This window comes from Glycine max, chromosome 9 (genome assembly GCF_000004515.6).
Source record: "Glycine max cultivar Williams 82 chromosome 9, Glycine_max_v4.0, whole genome shotgun sequence".
NCBI lineage: Eukaryota > Viridiplantae > Streptophyta > Magnoliopsida > Fabales > Fabaceae > Glycine > Glycine max.
The window spans coordinates 5,126,265-5,138,443 of NC_038245.2; the positions used below are offsets into that span (position 1 = coordinate 5,126,265).

The 12,179-nt window shown below is 32.4% G+C and overlaps 1 protein-coding gene and 1 long non-coding RNA gene across 3 annotated transcripts; one reads left to right on the plus strand and one right to left on the minus strand.

Moving 5' to 3' along the window:
- Positions 1-4,482: 4,482 nt before the first annotated feature.
- Positions 4,483-10,866, minus strand: LOC100809080 (putative glucose-6-phosphate 1-epimerase). 2 transcript variants are annotated; one of them, XM_014761956.3, is made up of 9 exons: positions 10,457-10,866; positions 10,070-10,144; positions 9,339-9,395; positions 8,384-8,544; positions 8,106-8,246; positions 7,341-7,443; positions 6,474-6,573; positions 5,632-5,878; positions 4,483-4,950 (listed from the first exon to the last, which is right to left on the minus strand). In XM_014761956.3, exons 1-8 carry the CDS (start codon positions 10,568-10,570, stop codon positions 5,664-5,666), a joined length of 966 nt encoding a protein of 321 aa, XP_014617442.1. In that variant the 5' UTR covers positions 10,571-10,866; the 3' UTR covers positions 4,483-4,950; positions 5,632-5,663. The 2 variants fall into 2 exon arrangements, with proteins under 2 accessions (XP_014617442.1, XP_003533724.1); XM_003533676.5 differs by having other exon boundaries at positions 4,483-4,938; positions 10,457-10,864.
- Positions 9,402-10,620, plus strand: LOC121172818 (uncharacterized). Its single transcript, XR_005886512.1, has 2 exons — positions 9,402-10,188; positions 10,267-10,620. It is a non-coding gene; the product is annotated as an uncharacterized lncRNA (long non-coding RNA).
- Positions 10,867-12,179: the final 1,313 nt, after the last annotated feature.

Genomic DNA, 12,179 nt, shown 5'->3' on the forward strand with positions numbered 1-12,179 from the left:
CTATCTTCTAACTACCCTACGGCCAACGTCAGAATTTGTATTAGAAAGGGAAAAGAAGCTTTTATGTAATCAACATCACATGGCACACTTAATTTTCTCACTCCTACACCCATATGTACATACAGGAAACAAATCATGTGGCATTTTGAAGAGGATCAAGTTCAAGGTCAAACACTCAAAAGCCTCATATTTGCATGCGAAATTCAAGAAATTAGGTTCAAGTTGTAATGAGTTATTCATTTATTTAATTTTTGTGTCCGGACTGAGGGAGATCTAGCTGTGATATTATAGTATTACTTTTCAATGCTAACGGGAAAGAAACAAAAAATTGATTGCCATAATCGTGGCTTAGACTTGGACTTGACAGAAAACTTTTGCAAGAAGGATGCAATGGCTTAGAACATAATTCATATAAATTCTATAGTTTTCTCACATCCTTTCTTGTGCATGTATCATATTATTATCAATACATTTGTCAAGGTAGAAGCAATTAATTTGAATCAAATGAATATCTCTTTTTCAAACATCATCACAAGTTGAAAAGTATAGAATTAATTTTTGGGATGACTTGCAGATCTTGATTTTTGGGATGACTTGCAGATCTTGATTTCTCAAGAAACAATTTGATTTAATTTGAACAGTTGGTACTAAGTCTACACAAGTAACACAACTAGATGAATTTCTAAATAACAAACTCAGCACATTTCCTTTGACCAAAAAATAATAAAGGAAGTCATTTTTTGCTATAACGATATAATGAGGTAATAATATGAAGTTAATGAGTCTGCACGCAAGCATATTCTAAATCTATGGGCATTTCAGAATAATTTATGGGCATCCACACACTATTCCTGCATCTTTTATTCAAGTCTAAGCGAACAACAATTGCATTTTGACCATGGAAAATTATGTTAATACATTGGACAGCATGGCCCACATCACATCTAACCATTAATACAAGAAATATCATTATCCTGAAAATGATATTTAGAAAGAATTTTACGCCAACGACTTCCTGCCTGTGCCCACTTCAACTTTAAATTCTATTACTTACCAAACTATTTGGAGAAAATCATTCTGAATAACTACATTTGAATATTTTTTATTGTACTTAAATATATTTTGTAGTACATGAAAAAATTAATAAAATTGAACTTAGTCGTTATAAAAAAAAATTTAAATATGTTTTTAATCTCTGTTAAATATATTTTTTTATGTTTAGTACCTAATAAATTTTTATTTTGTGATGAGTCTTTAATATTTCAAAAATTTTATTCCAAGTCCTTTTTGTTAGTCAGAGTCCGTTCTCTATTTACGCTAACCAGCCATGCAAACATGTCACCTGTAATTATTGTCTAACTATGATTACACGTATAATTTAAAAAAAACATAAAAAATGATGTTTTATAAGGTGATTTCAATCATTTTGTTTCTCTGTTTTCCTTGGTCCCTTTAACATCACAAAATCATTCTTTAACATTCCGGTGCGTTTTCACAGCAACTTCTCTTCTTCATCATCACCAACAAAGTCATCACCACCCCCCAAAACCACAACAACCCCACTCCAAACCTGAATTCGAAGCATGAACCACCATACCCAAAACCACAACAACCCCAATCACGACAAAGTCATCATCAGAACCCCCAAACATCCAAGCTCAAAATACTCATCATCAACAACCAAACCTGAATTCAAAGCACGAACCACCATGACACGTTCTCGAAGCAGCACTACGACAACAATAACCTCGTTGTGTGGCATCATTGAACTTCTTGAAGGCCACCCTTCACACAATGTTGTCGAAATCATCTTCCACACAAGTTGGGGCCCCAAGCCATTCCCAGGTCGGGTCGAACTAATTTTCAAGGTGCAGAGGGCGTCGCACACCCTGGCGCGGTTCGAGGAGTTTCGCAAGGCAATGAAAGCACGCGCCACCGCGGGGCTCGCCGAGGGAAATGACGATGAGGAGAACACATGGTGCATCGCCGACGGGAACGAGGTCATGTGGTTTCATTGCTTGATTCAATCAAATATCTCTGAGAAGTAGTTCTTGGAGAGGTTAAGGGTTTGGAGGAATGGGAGGTTGTTGTTGTGGTGGTGGTGATGGTTTATGACGAGTGGGCTCATGTAACCCGCTGGGCTGAGGGTGAGTTCAGTGACGTGGGTGGCTCTTGAAATGACGGCATCGCACCTGAAGCCGCAGGTGAACTTGTCGCTAAAGAGGTTGTCGCAAGGGTAGAGGGAGAAGTCCCATGAATAAAGGCACCAGCTTGGAGTTATGGAGGAAAGATCGAGGTTGTTCTTTAGGTGAGCCTGTGTGTCGCTCCAGTGTGTTGCAGGTTCGGCGATGTTGAATAATGAGGTTGCTGAAGCTGTGAGGAAAAGGAATAGGTGAAGATGAAGGGAACTGAGAGAGTGAAGAGAACACATTTGACTGAATCAAGGAATGAATGGGGACCATTGGATGAAGAGATGTGAATAGTTGTTTTTTTCAAATATTAGGGATTTCATTCAAAGATTAAATGAAAAATAAATATTTATCGGACTAAAACCATATTTAAATCTAAAAAAAATCTTTGATTTTAATCCCTCCAAATTTTGAAATTTTGTTATGTTTTTGTCTAAACTTTTATGAGGGACTCCTTAAATGCTTATGTTTAAGAAAAGGTCAAGTGTCTGTCATAAATAACACTTGTTAGTGTCTATAATACAATGTCCGCATGTAATGCCTACAAAACTTTTCTAAACCCCTAAAATAAATATTATTTATCTAACTTAAAATAGCATTTTTTAAAAGGCTTAAAATGAACTTTAGGGACAAAAATAATCATTTCAAAGTTTGGAGACTAGAACTAAAGAAAACCAAAATAAAAATTTTCTCATTTCATAGGAGTCAAAAACAATTTAAATTTTAGAGGTATGAAAAATAAAATAAAAATTATAAGAACCAAAATAAAAAATACAATCATTCTTTTTTGGAACTAAAAATATATTTAAGTATTTTTATTATCTGTGAAACTACAAGGGAAAAATGTAATTGAAGAGGTTAAAAACATAGGGGGAAAAAAAACATGTTCAAAAGTTTTGGAGGGATACAATAATAGTTTTTATTCAATGATAGTTTATTGCACAAGAACTTGTTATATAAACTCTTTTTTAGGGAAATGTTATATAAACTCTTAATAAGTGTTTATTTTTATCGTAAATTTTATTAAAGTAAACTAAAAAAAGAGCATCATAAGTTATTTTTTGTAAATTTAACCAAATATTTTTTATTATACTAGGGAAGAGAAAAACCCCAAAACAGAAAACTACAAAATACTTATATAATATAATATAATCCCAAAACAAATCTTCAAAATTTCTTCCAAATGTCAATGTGATATTACAATTGTTAATTAAAAAATAGAAGTTAATTTAAATTAGGATAACATTCACTGAAAGTATAATTTATAAAATTCTTAAAACTTCATTAATTTTCTATTATCCATGAGTTTTTTTTTACAATGACGGTTTGAATCTAGGACCTCATGCAAATTACCTCAAACCTCCCATCAGTATACCAACCCTAATGGTTATTATCCAAACAAGTTCTTAGTTGACTAGTTAGAAAACTAATGGGGAAAACTTCTCTATAAAACTTTTTAGAAGAAAATAAGAAAAAAAAAATCTCCATAAGTTAAAAATAATTTGGGTTGAAAAAATCATCTTTTAAAGGAGATGTGGAAGAATTTCTACAAAGCTTATATATAAATTAATTTTAACTTATGAAAAAATTTATTTTAATTTTTTTTGTCTCTTTCAGAAAGTGTTTATGGAAAAGCTTATCACAAAACCTAACTTCTAAGCTCTTAGTTATCTTATCAATTACTTTTAAAAAATAGACCACTTATTCCCAGGCCAAATATTGTGATCGCTTATCATTATCCTAATTTTAATGAATAGCCAAGAAATTATTTATAGACAAAAATAACCAGCTGACTAATTGACACCATAATCAACCAATACTAGTGTAGATCTAGTTGTTATTGCAGTGATAACATCATAATTTTAAACTCAATGACAAGGTCACGATCAAATCACATTTCTTTTTGTCTTTTAGTAGACATTAAATAAGTCAAGACTTTTGTGTAACATAAATCAACTTATTTGAATCACGAGAGAAATGTACACATGATCTGTAGCATATCTTGTCATGAACATAGACGGGCTCCATTCACATATGGAACTAGAGGGAAACATGAATATGATTGCTTTCAAATATAAAATGAGGCATGGAAACTTTTAATAACAATAATGAACAGCAAATATAAAATATGATAACAGATGATTGAAGGTGATTAAAAGGAAAAATGAAAAAGGTCTCCTAATTTTATCAGCTATACATTACTCATCCACCAAGACGAACAGCATTGCTTGGTAAAATATGTTTATACGGCGAAGGTAGAAAAAGTAATCATTTAAGCAAACATAGGACCATGTAACAAATAACCCAGAAACATTTAAAATGACCTTTCAATAGTTCTTGTGTTGTACATTCCTTTGGCATTATAAATAAAATACTCTTCAAAAGATGTGTTCATTGGCCTACAACATTTAGAAATAAACAATTTGTAGGGATTTAAGAACCCAAAAAGACTGAATTCAAAAGGAATCCCTCTGGGTCTGGGCCATTCAACCCAACGTGAAAATCTGTTGAATTGTAGGCTGTAATTTTGATCTTCCATGGCAACAACTGTGTGGTCTCTTCAGCTTAATATGCTTTGTGCAGTCTGTTATGACCACACTAGTCATCCATTACAGGGGAAAAAACAAAAGTTTAATAAATTCTATCCAACATGAGTTCATCTGTCCAACACCGACTTAAATGAAACATGAAGGGGCAAAATTACTGAGACACTTTCCTTTCAACATCCATAAATGTTGCAACAGGCTACCTGCAGATAAATCTTCCCTAAGCGATTAGTGAGACATTTAAATGGATTAACACATATATGAAAGACAACCGAGCAATCTAACTAAGACCAAACTAAGAGCTTTAATTGCTAACCAGTCAATCTTAAATATCAAAGCATAAGATAACCAAATTTCAGATTCAAGAGCTACTGTTGATATGCATCATCTAAGCAACAATATGTCATTTGCAGAGAACAATACCCAACCCAATTCACACATTGAAATAGAAAAACGCAATCATTATAGAATATTGTTTCTTAATTCTGCTTTACAGTTACATGGTGCAAAATGAATACACGCGTAACAATTAAAAAAAATGGAGAAAAAAAAAATTGTTAGTAACCAGACTGATTTTGAAGTATGTTTGATGAAATAAAGATGAGTGCAAAACAGCCTCTGTTAGTAAGACCTTAGTTAAAGTTGTTAGAGTTGGCTCTCTAACTAGCAGAGGTAGGACATAAATATAGGGTTAAGTATTAAGACAGTTAGTTGATTTAACATTGTATATTATTCTTGCTTGAGGATACACAAATTTTATATCTTTCTATTAATCTCTCGATTCTGAATCAATATCTATCCATTATATACTCAATTCTTTAGTTTCCAAAATTTAAGGTCATTTTTTTATGGTAATGTGAAAGGATATTTGAATAGAACTAATATGCGGTTATTACCTGTACAGGACACAGAACACAACAATGATCATTCAGCTTCCCAGAAGAACTCTCTGGGGATCAAGTTGTCCACTGCGATAACTAGAGGGCACAGCTGAAAGCTCTAACCTTCCTTTCCATTCTTCTCCGGGTTTCAAAGTGATAGGCTTTTCAATAGCAGCAGCCTCTACACAAAGCATATGCTTGTACTCATCATCACCAAAATCAGCCATGGCCTTTGCTTTCTTATCCCAAGGATTCCACACCACTGCACAGATTAAATAGTAAATGTTAATTAAAAAAATATTAGGCAGGCAGTCACTTAAATGTGAACTTAGAGGTGTCACAACTCAATTGTAATAAAGGGCATATATAATAATCAACTTGGCTCAGAGTTGTTAAGTTTGACGGTTTGTGCCCAATGAAGCTATGAATTTCATGTTTCTGATTCTTCCCGAGTTCATTACTCATTTGTACTGGCTTAAAAACTCTTGCATGACTAGATATAGCCCAAGCTCAAATGTCCCAATCAACACATCCAAATGTATTCAAGTTAAATTAGGAAAATGCAATTGCTAGCTTAAACCTTAGTCTCTCACAAAAGTCATTATCACTATATTGTTACTCGGTATACCTAACAATCTTACATCATTTAGACATAGAAATTAGAAAAGATACATATTTTAAACAATGCCAGGAAATCTGACTTTTCAGTCTGCCCCATTCCATTCTTGTTCATATACACGCATATATGAAGAACAATTTTATATTCTTAAATTATAAAATTACAAATAATGGAAGTCCCAATCAGTACTTATGAGTAGCACAAAATTTCTGTACAAGGTGAACTTAATAATACTCACCAGCATCAGGAAGGCCATCTTTACGCACAACAAATGTTCTCTTTTTTTCATGATCAATAATTGCAATCTTTGTGGGAGTGCTAAGATATATCTTGTCAACCTATCATATCAATAAAAGAATAAGCAACAGTTTATAGTCAACAGAATCTATGAAACATCAGTCTATCGGAATTGGCTACGTGATGTGGCTAGAATGAGTCAACCAATACTAGAAACCATGTACAACAGTAAACAAACAAGATTAGGTACATGTTTTTCTTTCTTTTGTTCCTTTTTGTGAAGATATGACCGGGGGGGGGGGGGGAGAAAAAAGAAAAGCTTAGGATAGGGATTGGGATGGAGAAGAAACTGTCTAGTTGTTTCTGTGAATGAAGAATAATACACTTTTACATCTCTTCATCCTTCCACATGTGCACGCACACAAAAGTTGTCAAACAGAGAGCATTGTTCAAAAAAGTCTATCACTTTCTTTGGTCCATTAAGAAAACAGTTTTTTTAAGTTTCATCTTAAGTGTTTACTTAGATTAAAGTAAAGAAATATATTTAATTTATTTCAGGAGGGATCAAGTTACTACAAGAATAACTTTAAGAGAATTACTCTTCATTCTTTAAAAAAAAGAGTTACTCTTCCTGGCCATTCATTTTCTTGGGATGTGACAGATAAGATCAATTACTCTTTAGAGCTATTAGATGTCAAGAAAATGAATGGTCAAGATGAAGAGTAACTCTCTTAAAAGTTACTCTTGGAGTAACATGATCCCTCCTCTTATTTCAGATAGTTCAATTTAGTGAAATAAATCCACATCCTACATTTAATATCAGCATCCTGCTTCCTAAAACAAAAAAGAAGGGAAAAATCAATCTTACTTCTGATTCAAACGTTAAAGCATCCCCCTGTTCAGTAAAGCGCTCCTTGTTCTGCAAGTTATCAAGATAATCCAGGGTCTCCAATCCCTCTACCCGAACTTCACTGAATTCATGCAAATAAAAAAGATGTTAATCCATGTATAATAATAATAAATCAATGTACAGGAATTAGAGTGTTTTTTTATTCATGTAGTCACCAATAAAATATGTACCGAAATTAAGACAAAAAAAAATATAGAAAAAAAGGCGGTTGAATTAGCATTCAAGTTGAAGAAAAACAGAAACATAAGTGGATTAATGCAACAGAAATATCTAATTCAACCAACCTTAAAAAGTATCAAACGGAAATATTTCACCAAACAAGTCTCATTTTGGTCATGTACATAAGCACCAAAAAGTTAACTGGATAACGTGATAGCATTTGCATACTGCAAATTTAACAGAAATATTTTACCAAATAGTGCTTTGAGATCCCTTTTGTATCATAAATGCACCTGTTGTTATAATGAAGAACTTTGGAATCCAGTAATTGAAGATAATAAATATATGGACAGCTACAATCTTGGTTACAAAATTCACAATTAATAAGATAATGTATCCATTACAAAATTAATGAAATGTTATCACTGAAGTAGACAAATAAAGATTTCAAGCACACAGATAGCAAGTTGTTAAATGTGACAACAGTGTTAGTTTATAAATAAAAACAGAAAATCATTACTAAAATACGATAAAGTGTGAAACAAACATATTTCAAGCACTAACCTTATGTCTGATACAGAGAAATATGTATGATATGCAAAGGTGAACGAAAATGGCTTCCCCTCACTGTTTGTGTTCCTGATCCGGGATGTCAGCATCAGATCTCCTCCTGGTCCCAAAGCTATCCTAAGACGGAACTCAAAACTACAAGCAAACAGAAAGGCATATTATAGCAGAAGGAAACATAATATAAACAATTAAGTATAAAATAAAGAGCTTTAAGTTAAACAAGGTAGTAAAAAAAAAATCTAGACAACATGTAGAACAATTTCTATAAATACCTGTGAGGCCAAATCTTCGTGTCTTCTTCAGTGGGCTTAAGAATCAAATCAACAAAGGCTTTGCTCAAAGTATTTGTTGGAAAAGGAGGAGGGTCATCATCAATGGTCCAGAATCGATTTCTAGCAAATCCATGCTGGTCCAGGGTACCAAGGCCTCCAAACTGAAAACAGAGAGCAAATTTTCGGGATCATGTCATCTAGAATGAGATGATAATAACAGTACTTTTGAGTTTTGAAAGGCCATTTACAAATTTGATGATATTCCAAAACAGATTGTAGAATTTTCAATTACAGGATTTTAATTTTTAATTGATTTCGTAGTTATTTAGGATTTGCAAATTGAGTCTGATCAAGAAAGCAGTAAAATCTAGAAGGAAAATGCTTTTCAAAAAATTATTATTTTGGCATTTTATTTACAGAAGTGACATTAATAATTTGAGTAGGGATTAATGTACTGCTGCAAATTTCCACCCAGCATCTACCCATCACACGTGGTTAACCACGTTTGTAAATATGGTTAATTTTTTGCCTCACAAGTAGTTAAGAATAAATGAATGTGATTGCATACAATTATCACTTATAGTTAAATATGCCTTACAAGTTGTTAATTGTGTCATGAGGTTATTGAAATGTCTAATGATGATTAACTTTGTCTCACAAGTGGTTAAGTTGTGTGTATACAATTATCAATCTCTAGGTGTGGCACTAATGGTCAAATATGTTTTACACGTGGTTAATAGTGTCAAGAGGTTATTGAAATGTCACAAGTCTCCCTCTTTATAATGGTATTAATTTAAGAACATCAGTGCTTAAGTTTTAAGAGAACTATGAGCCAGTAACACTTCACTCTCATCCCTCTTCTTCCTTCTTCACTTTTAAGTTTCTACCTCCTCTAAAATTGCATTATGGTGACAAAAACAATCATGGAAGACAAAATTACGTAAGAAGTACATACTTGTGGAAAGCATAGTGGAATCCCTCCACGAATTGCCTTTGGAGGCTTAAATATAGCCTGCATAAGGAACAAGTATAGTAAACAAGATGGATCACAACCAAAGTCACATAGACATATCAAAGATGAATATAAGGCAGGGTTCATACATTTTATATATTAAATTATAATCAGGATAGAAATTCACACGTGTACAAGCCAATCTAGAGACATTAAATCCTTCTTCACAATAAGATACGAGTTCAGTAGTAATGTTCCATAAAAACAAATCAAGATCTTGAATCACAGAAAGATCCTACAGTTATTATAAGTCAAGTTATTTCTTCAGATCACTCAATGTACAATAGAAATGCATTCAAAGGAAAATGCGACTTTGCAACATGATTCTAAATTGCAGTTGCAATCACGGTTGTTGTTACTCGGCCATCCTTGACATTGCAGAAAATGCAACTGATGCGGCCGTAATTGCGGTAAATAAAAAATAAAAACTTCATGTCACCGCAATTGCGGTCCGCAACCGCAATTTAAAATCATGCTTTGCAAGCCAATCGAGATCTATAGTACAGAATTAGTACTTTATTTTCTTCATTCTATCACAACAACACAAAATGGAAAGAAAAAAGAATACTGAACATTGAAACTAAAACGCAATGGCATAACTAACGAAATTAATGAACTAACAGCGAGAGATGAAAAACGAACACGTTCCAATATTCACACACACATACACACACCTTATTACTGAGAAAAAGCAATTCCTCGCCATGGTCGTTCTTCCAAGAAGTCACGTGGCCACCGTACAGATACACCTGAACAAGATCACAACGCAAACGTCAGAATCAGACAGAACCAGGTACAACACAATCGAATTTTCTCTTTCATTTCTTCATTTTCATGATTTATTCAATTAAAAATCATTGGACAAAGCTAGATCGAGCATCCTAAGCTAAACAACCGCAACCACAGTCCACATAACCTAAAACTCCAGATCCGAAGAAACTCTCGGAAGATCAGCACTCCGCACAAACGTAACCGTAAAATGCGAATCAGGAAGCGAGTAACAACAACTGCAAGCAAATCAAGCGAGAAAACGTGAAAGAGAGGAATAAGAAGATGTTAACCTCGGCGGAGGAACCACGCGATTCGCGGAGGAGAACCTTCTCGAGGCCATTGAAGCCCTTGCAGAGCTCGACGGAAGGAGAAGGTGAAGATGTTTTCTCCTTTTCGGTGCTCATGATGATAAAACGGCAATGATAAGAATAATAATACCTATGAGTAGTGCTTATTGCTGCTTCTTCTTCTTCTTTTTCTTTCTCTCGATTGTGGAAGTATATATATATACTAAGAGATGATGATCATAGAGTGTTTCGATTTCTCGAGTTTTGGATCGCGCGCTCTGAGTCTCAACTTCACCGCCACTTCTCTTAGGCGAAGCTACGCCGTTTGTTTTCTTTTTCTCGTACACTCCCCCGATCTCTCTCTCTCTCTGTACGTGCAACCGCACCTCTCAACTTTTTCTTTTTCTTTCTTCTTTTTTTTTTTAAGTAAAACTAAACATAAACGTTAAAACGTCCACAGAAACTAAAATTAAAACTAAAAAATGCCTTGTTTTCTTAATTTTATTACTTATATAAGTTAATATAAGTTGGAACTTACAAGTGTGCACTTGGATTAGCAATTGCAAAATTAATTTTAAAGAGAATTAACATTTTAACATTAATTTTGGTTAGAAATAATTTTAAAATAATTTGGTTTATGTTTAGATTTTTGTTATAAAAGTAAATTAGAATTAAAAGTTAATATGATTTTTTTTCTAATGCAAAATTACTTAGAATTGTTTCAACTTAAAATTAATTTTTGGCACAATCAATTTTAAATTTTTGTCTAACATGATATTAAATGTGTGAAAAATTATCTAAAAATAATATTTGACTCAAAATCAATTTTTTTAATATTAAACCAAATATATAATTAATTTATCGTATTGTTTTTTTCATAATTATACACTAGTTATATTATTTATTTATTCATATTTAAAAATACTCAATTATTCATTTAATTCTTATACTTAATTTTAAGTTTTATTTTCTATAAAAAGAAAAACGCTAGTTTGAACCCTTGCATCTACATAAAAGTTAAGTTTTGATGTCTGTCATTAATACATATAGTAATATCGTTAACAGTATACACAACACTAATTTAATTTACATGTGTTGCTAATATGATAAATGATGCATATGGAATTGACATGCCAAACACATAATGCTTATGTGGCAGAGGATGTTGATGTCATAACATGACACTACTGAAAATTAATGATCCAGTTTGTATTGTTAATATTACTTTATGAATTAGTTTATATAGGTAATATTACTTTACAAAATAATCTTTATATAAAAAAGTATAATTTTAGTCCCTATGTTACCTTTATTGATACAAAATTATTTATCTCGTTACATTTTTTTAATTACGTCAATCTAATAATGGTTAATATAAGTAGTTATATATAATGCCCTATTTCTCTATTTAACAACTTTCAAACTTTATTTCTTAATTTGTATGTTACTTGCAACTTGTCTATAAGACATGTTTATTATAACTTTTCTATTTTATCTATCTATACCTCCATTTTCACAAAAGACTGAATATCGAGAAGATGTAATTTTTTAAAGTCTTAAAATTTTACACACTTTGAAAAAAAATTCAAAAAGTATGCAAAATTTTAAATTGTATTTCAATTTCCGGAAGTATGTAAAACTATCATGCTTCTAAAATTTAATTTCTAGAATGTTGCATCTAACCATCTATATTTTTGTCCCACAAATATCACCTTGAGAGACAATC

Bases quoted from the DNA above. Each gene is read 5' to 3' on its own strand.
- LOC100809080 (XM_014761956.3), bottom strand. From the start codon at position 10,570: ATGAGCACCGAAAAGGAGAAAACATCTTCACCTTCTCCTTCCGTCGAG. The intron at 7,444-8,105 runs GTTAGTGCTTGA...GCATGAATTCAG, and splicing joins TTCTCTGTATCAGACATAAG to TGAAGTTCGGGTAGAGGGAT. The intron at 6,574-7,340 runs GTAAGATTGATT...TTGATATGATAG, and splicing joins CTTTAACGTTTGAATCAGAA to GTTGACAAGATATATCTTAG.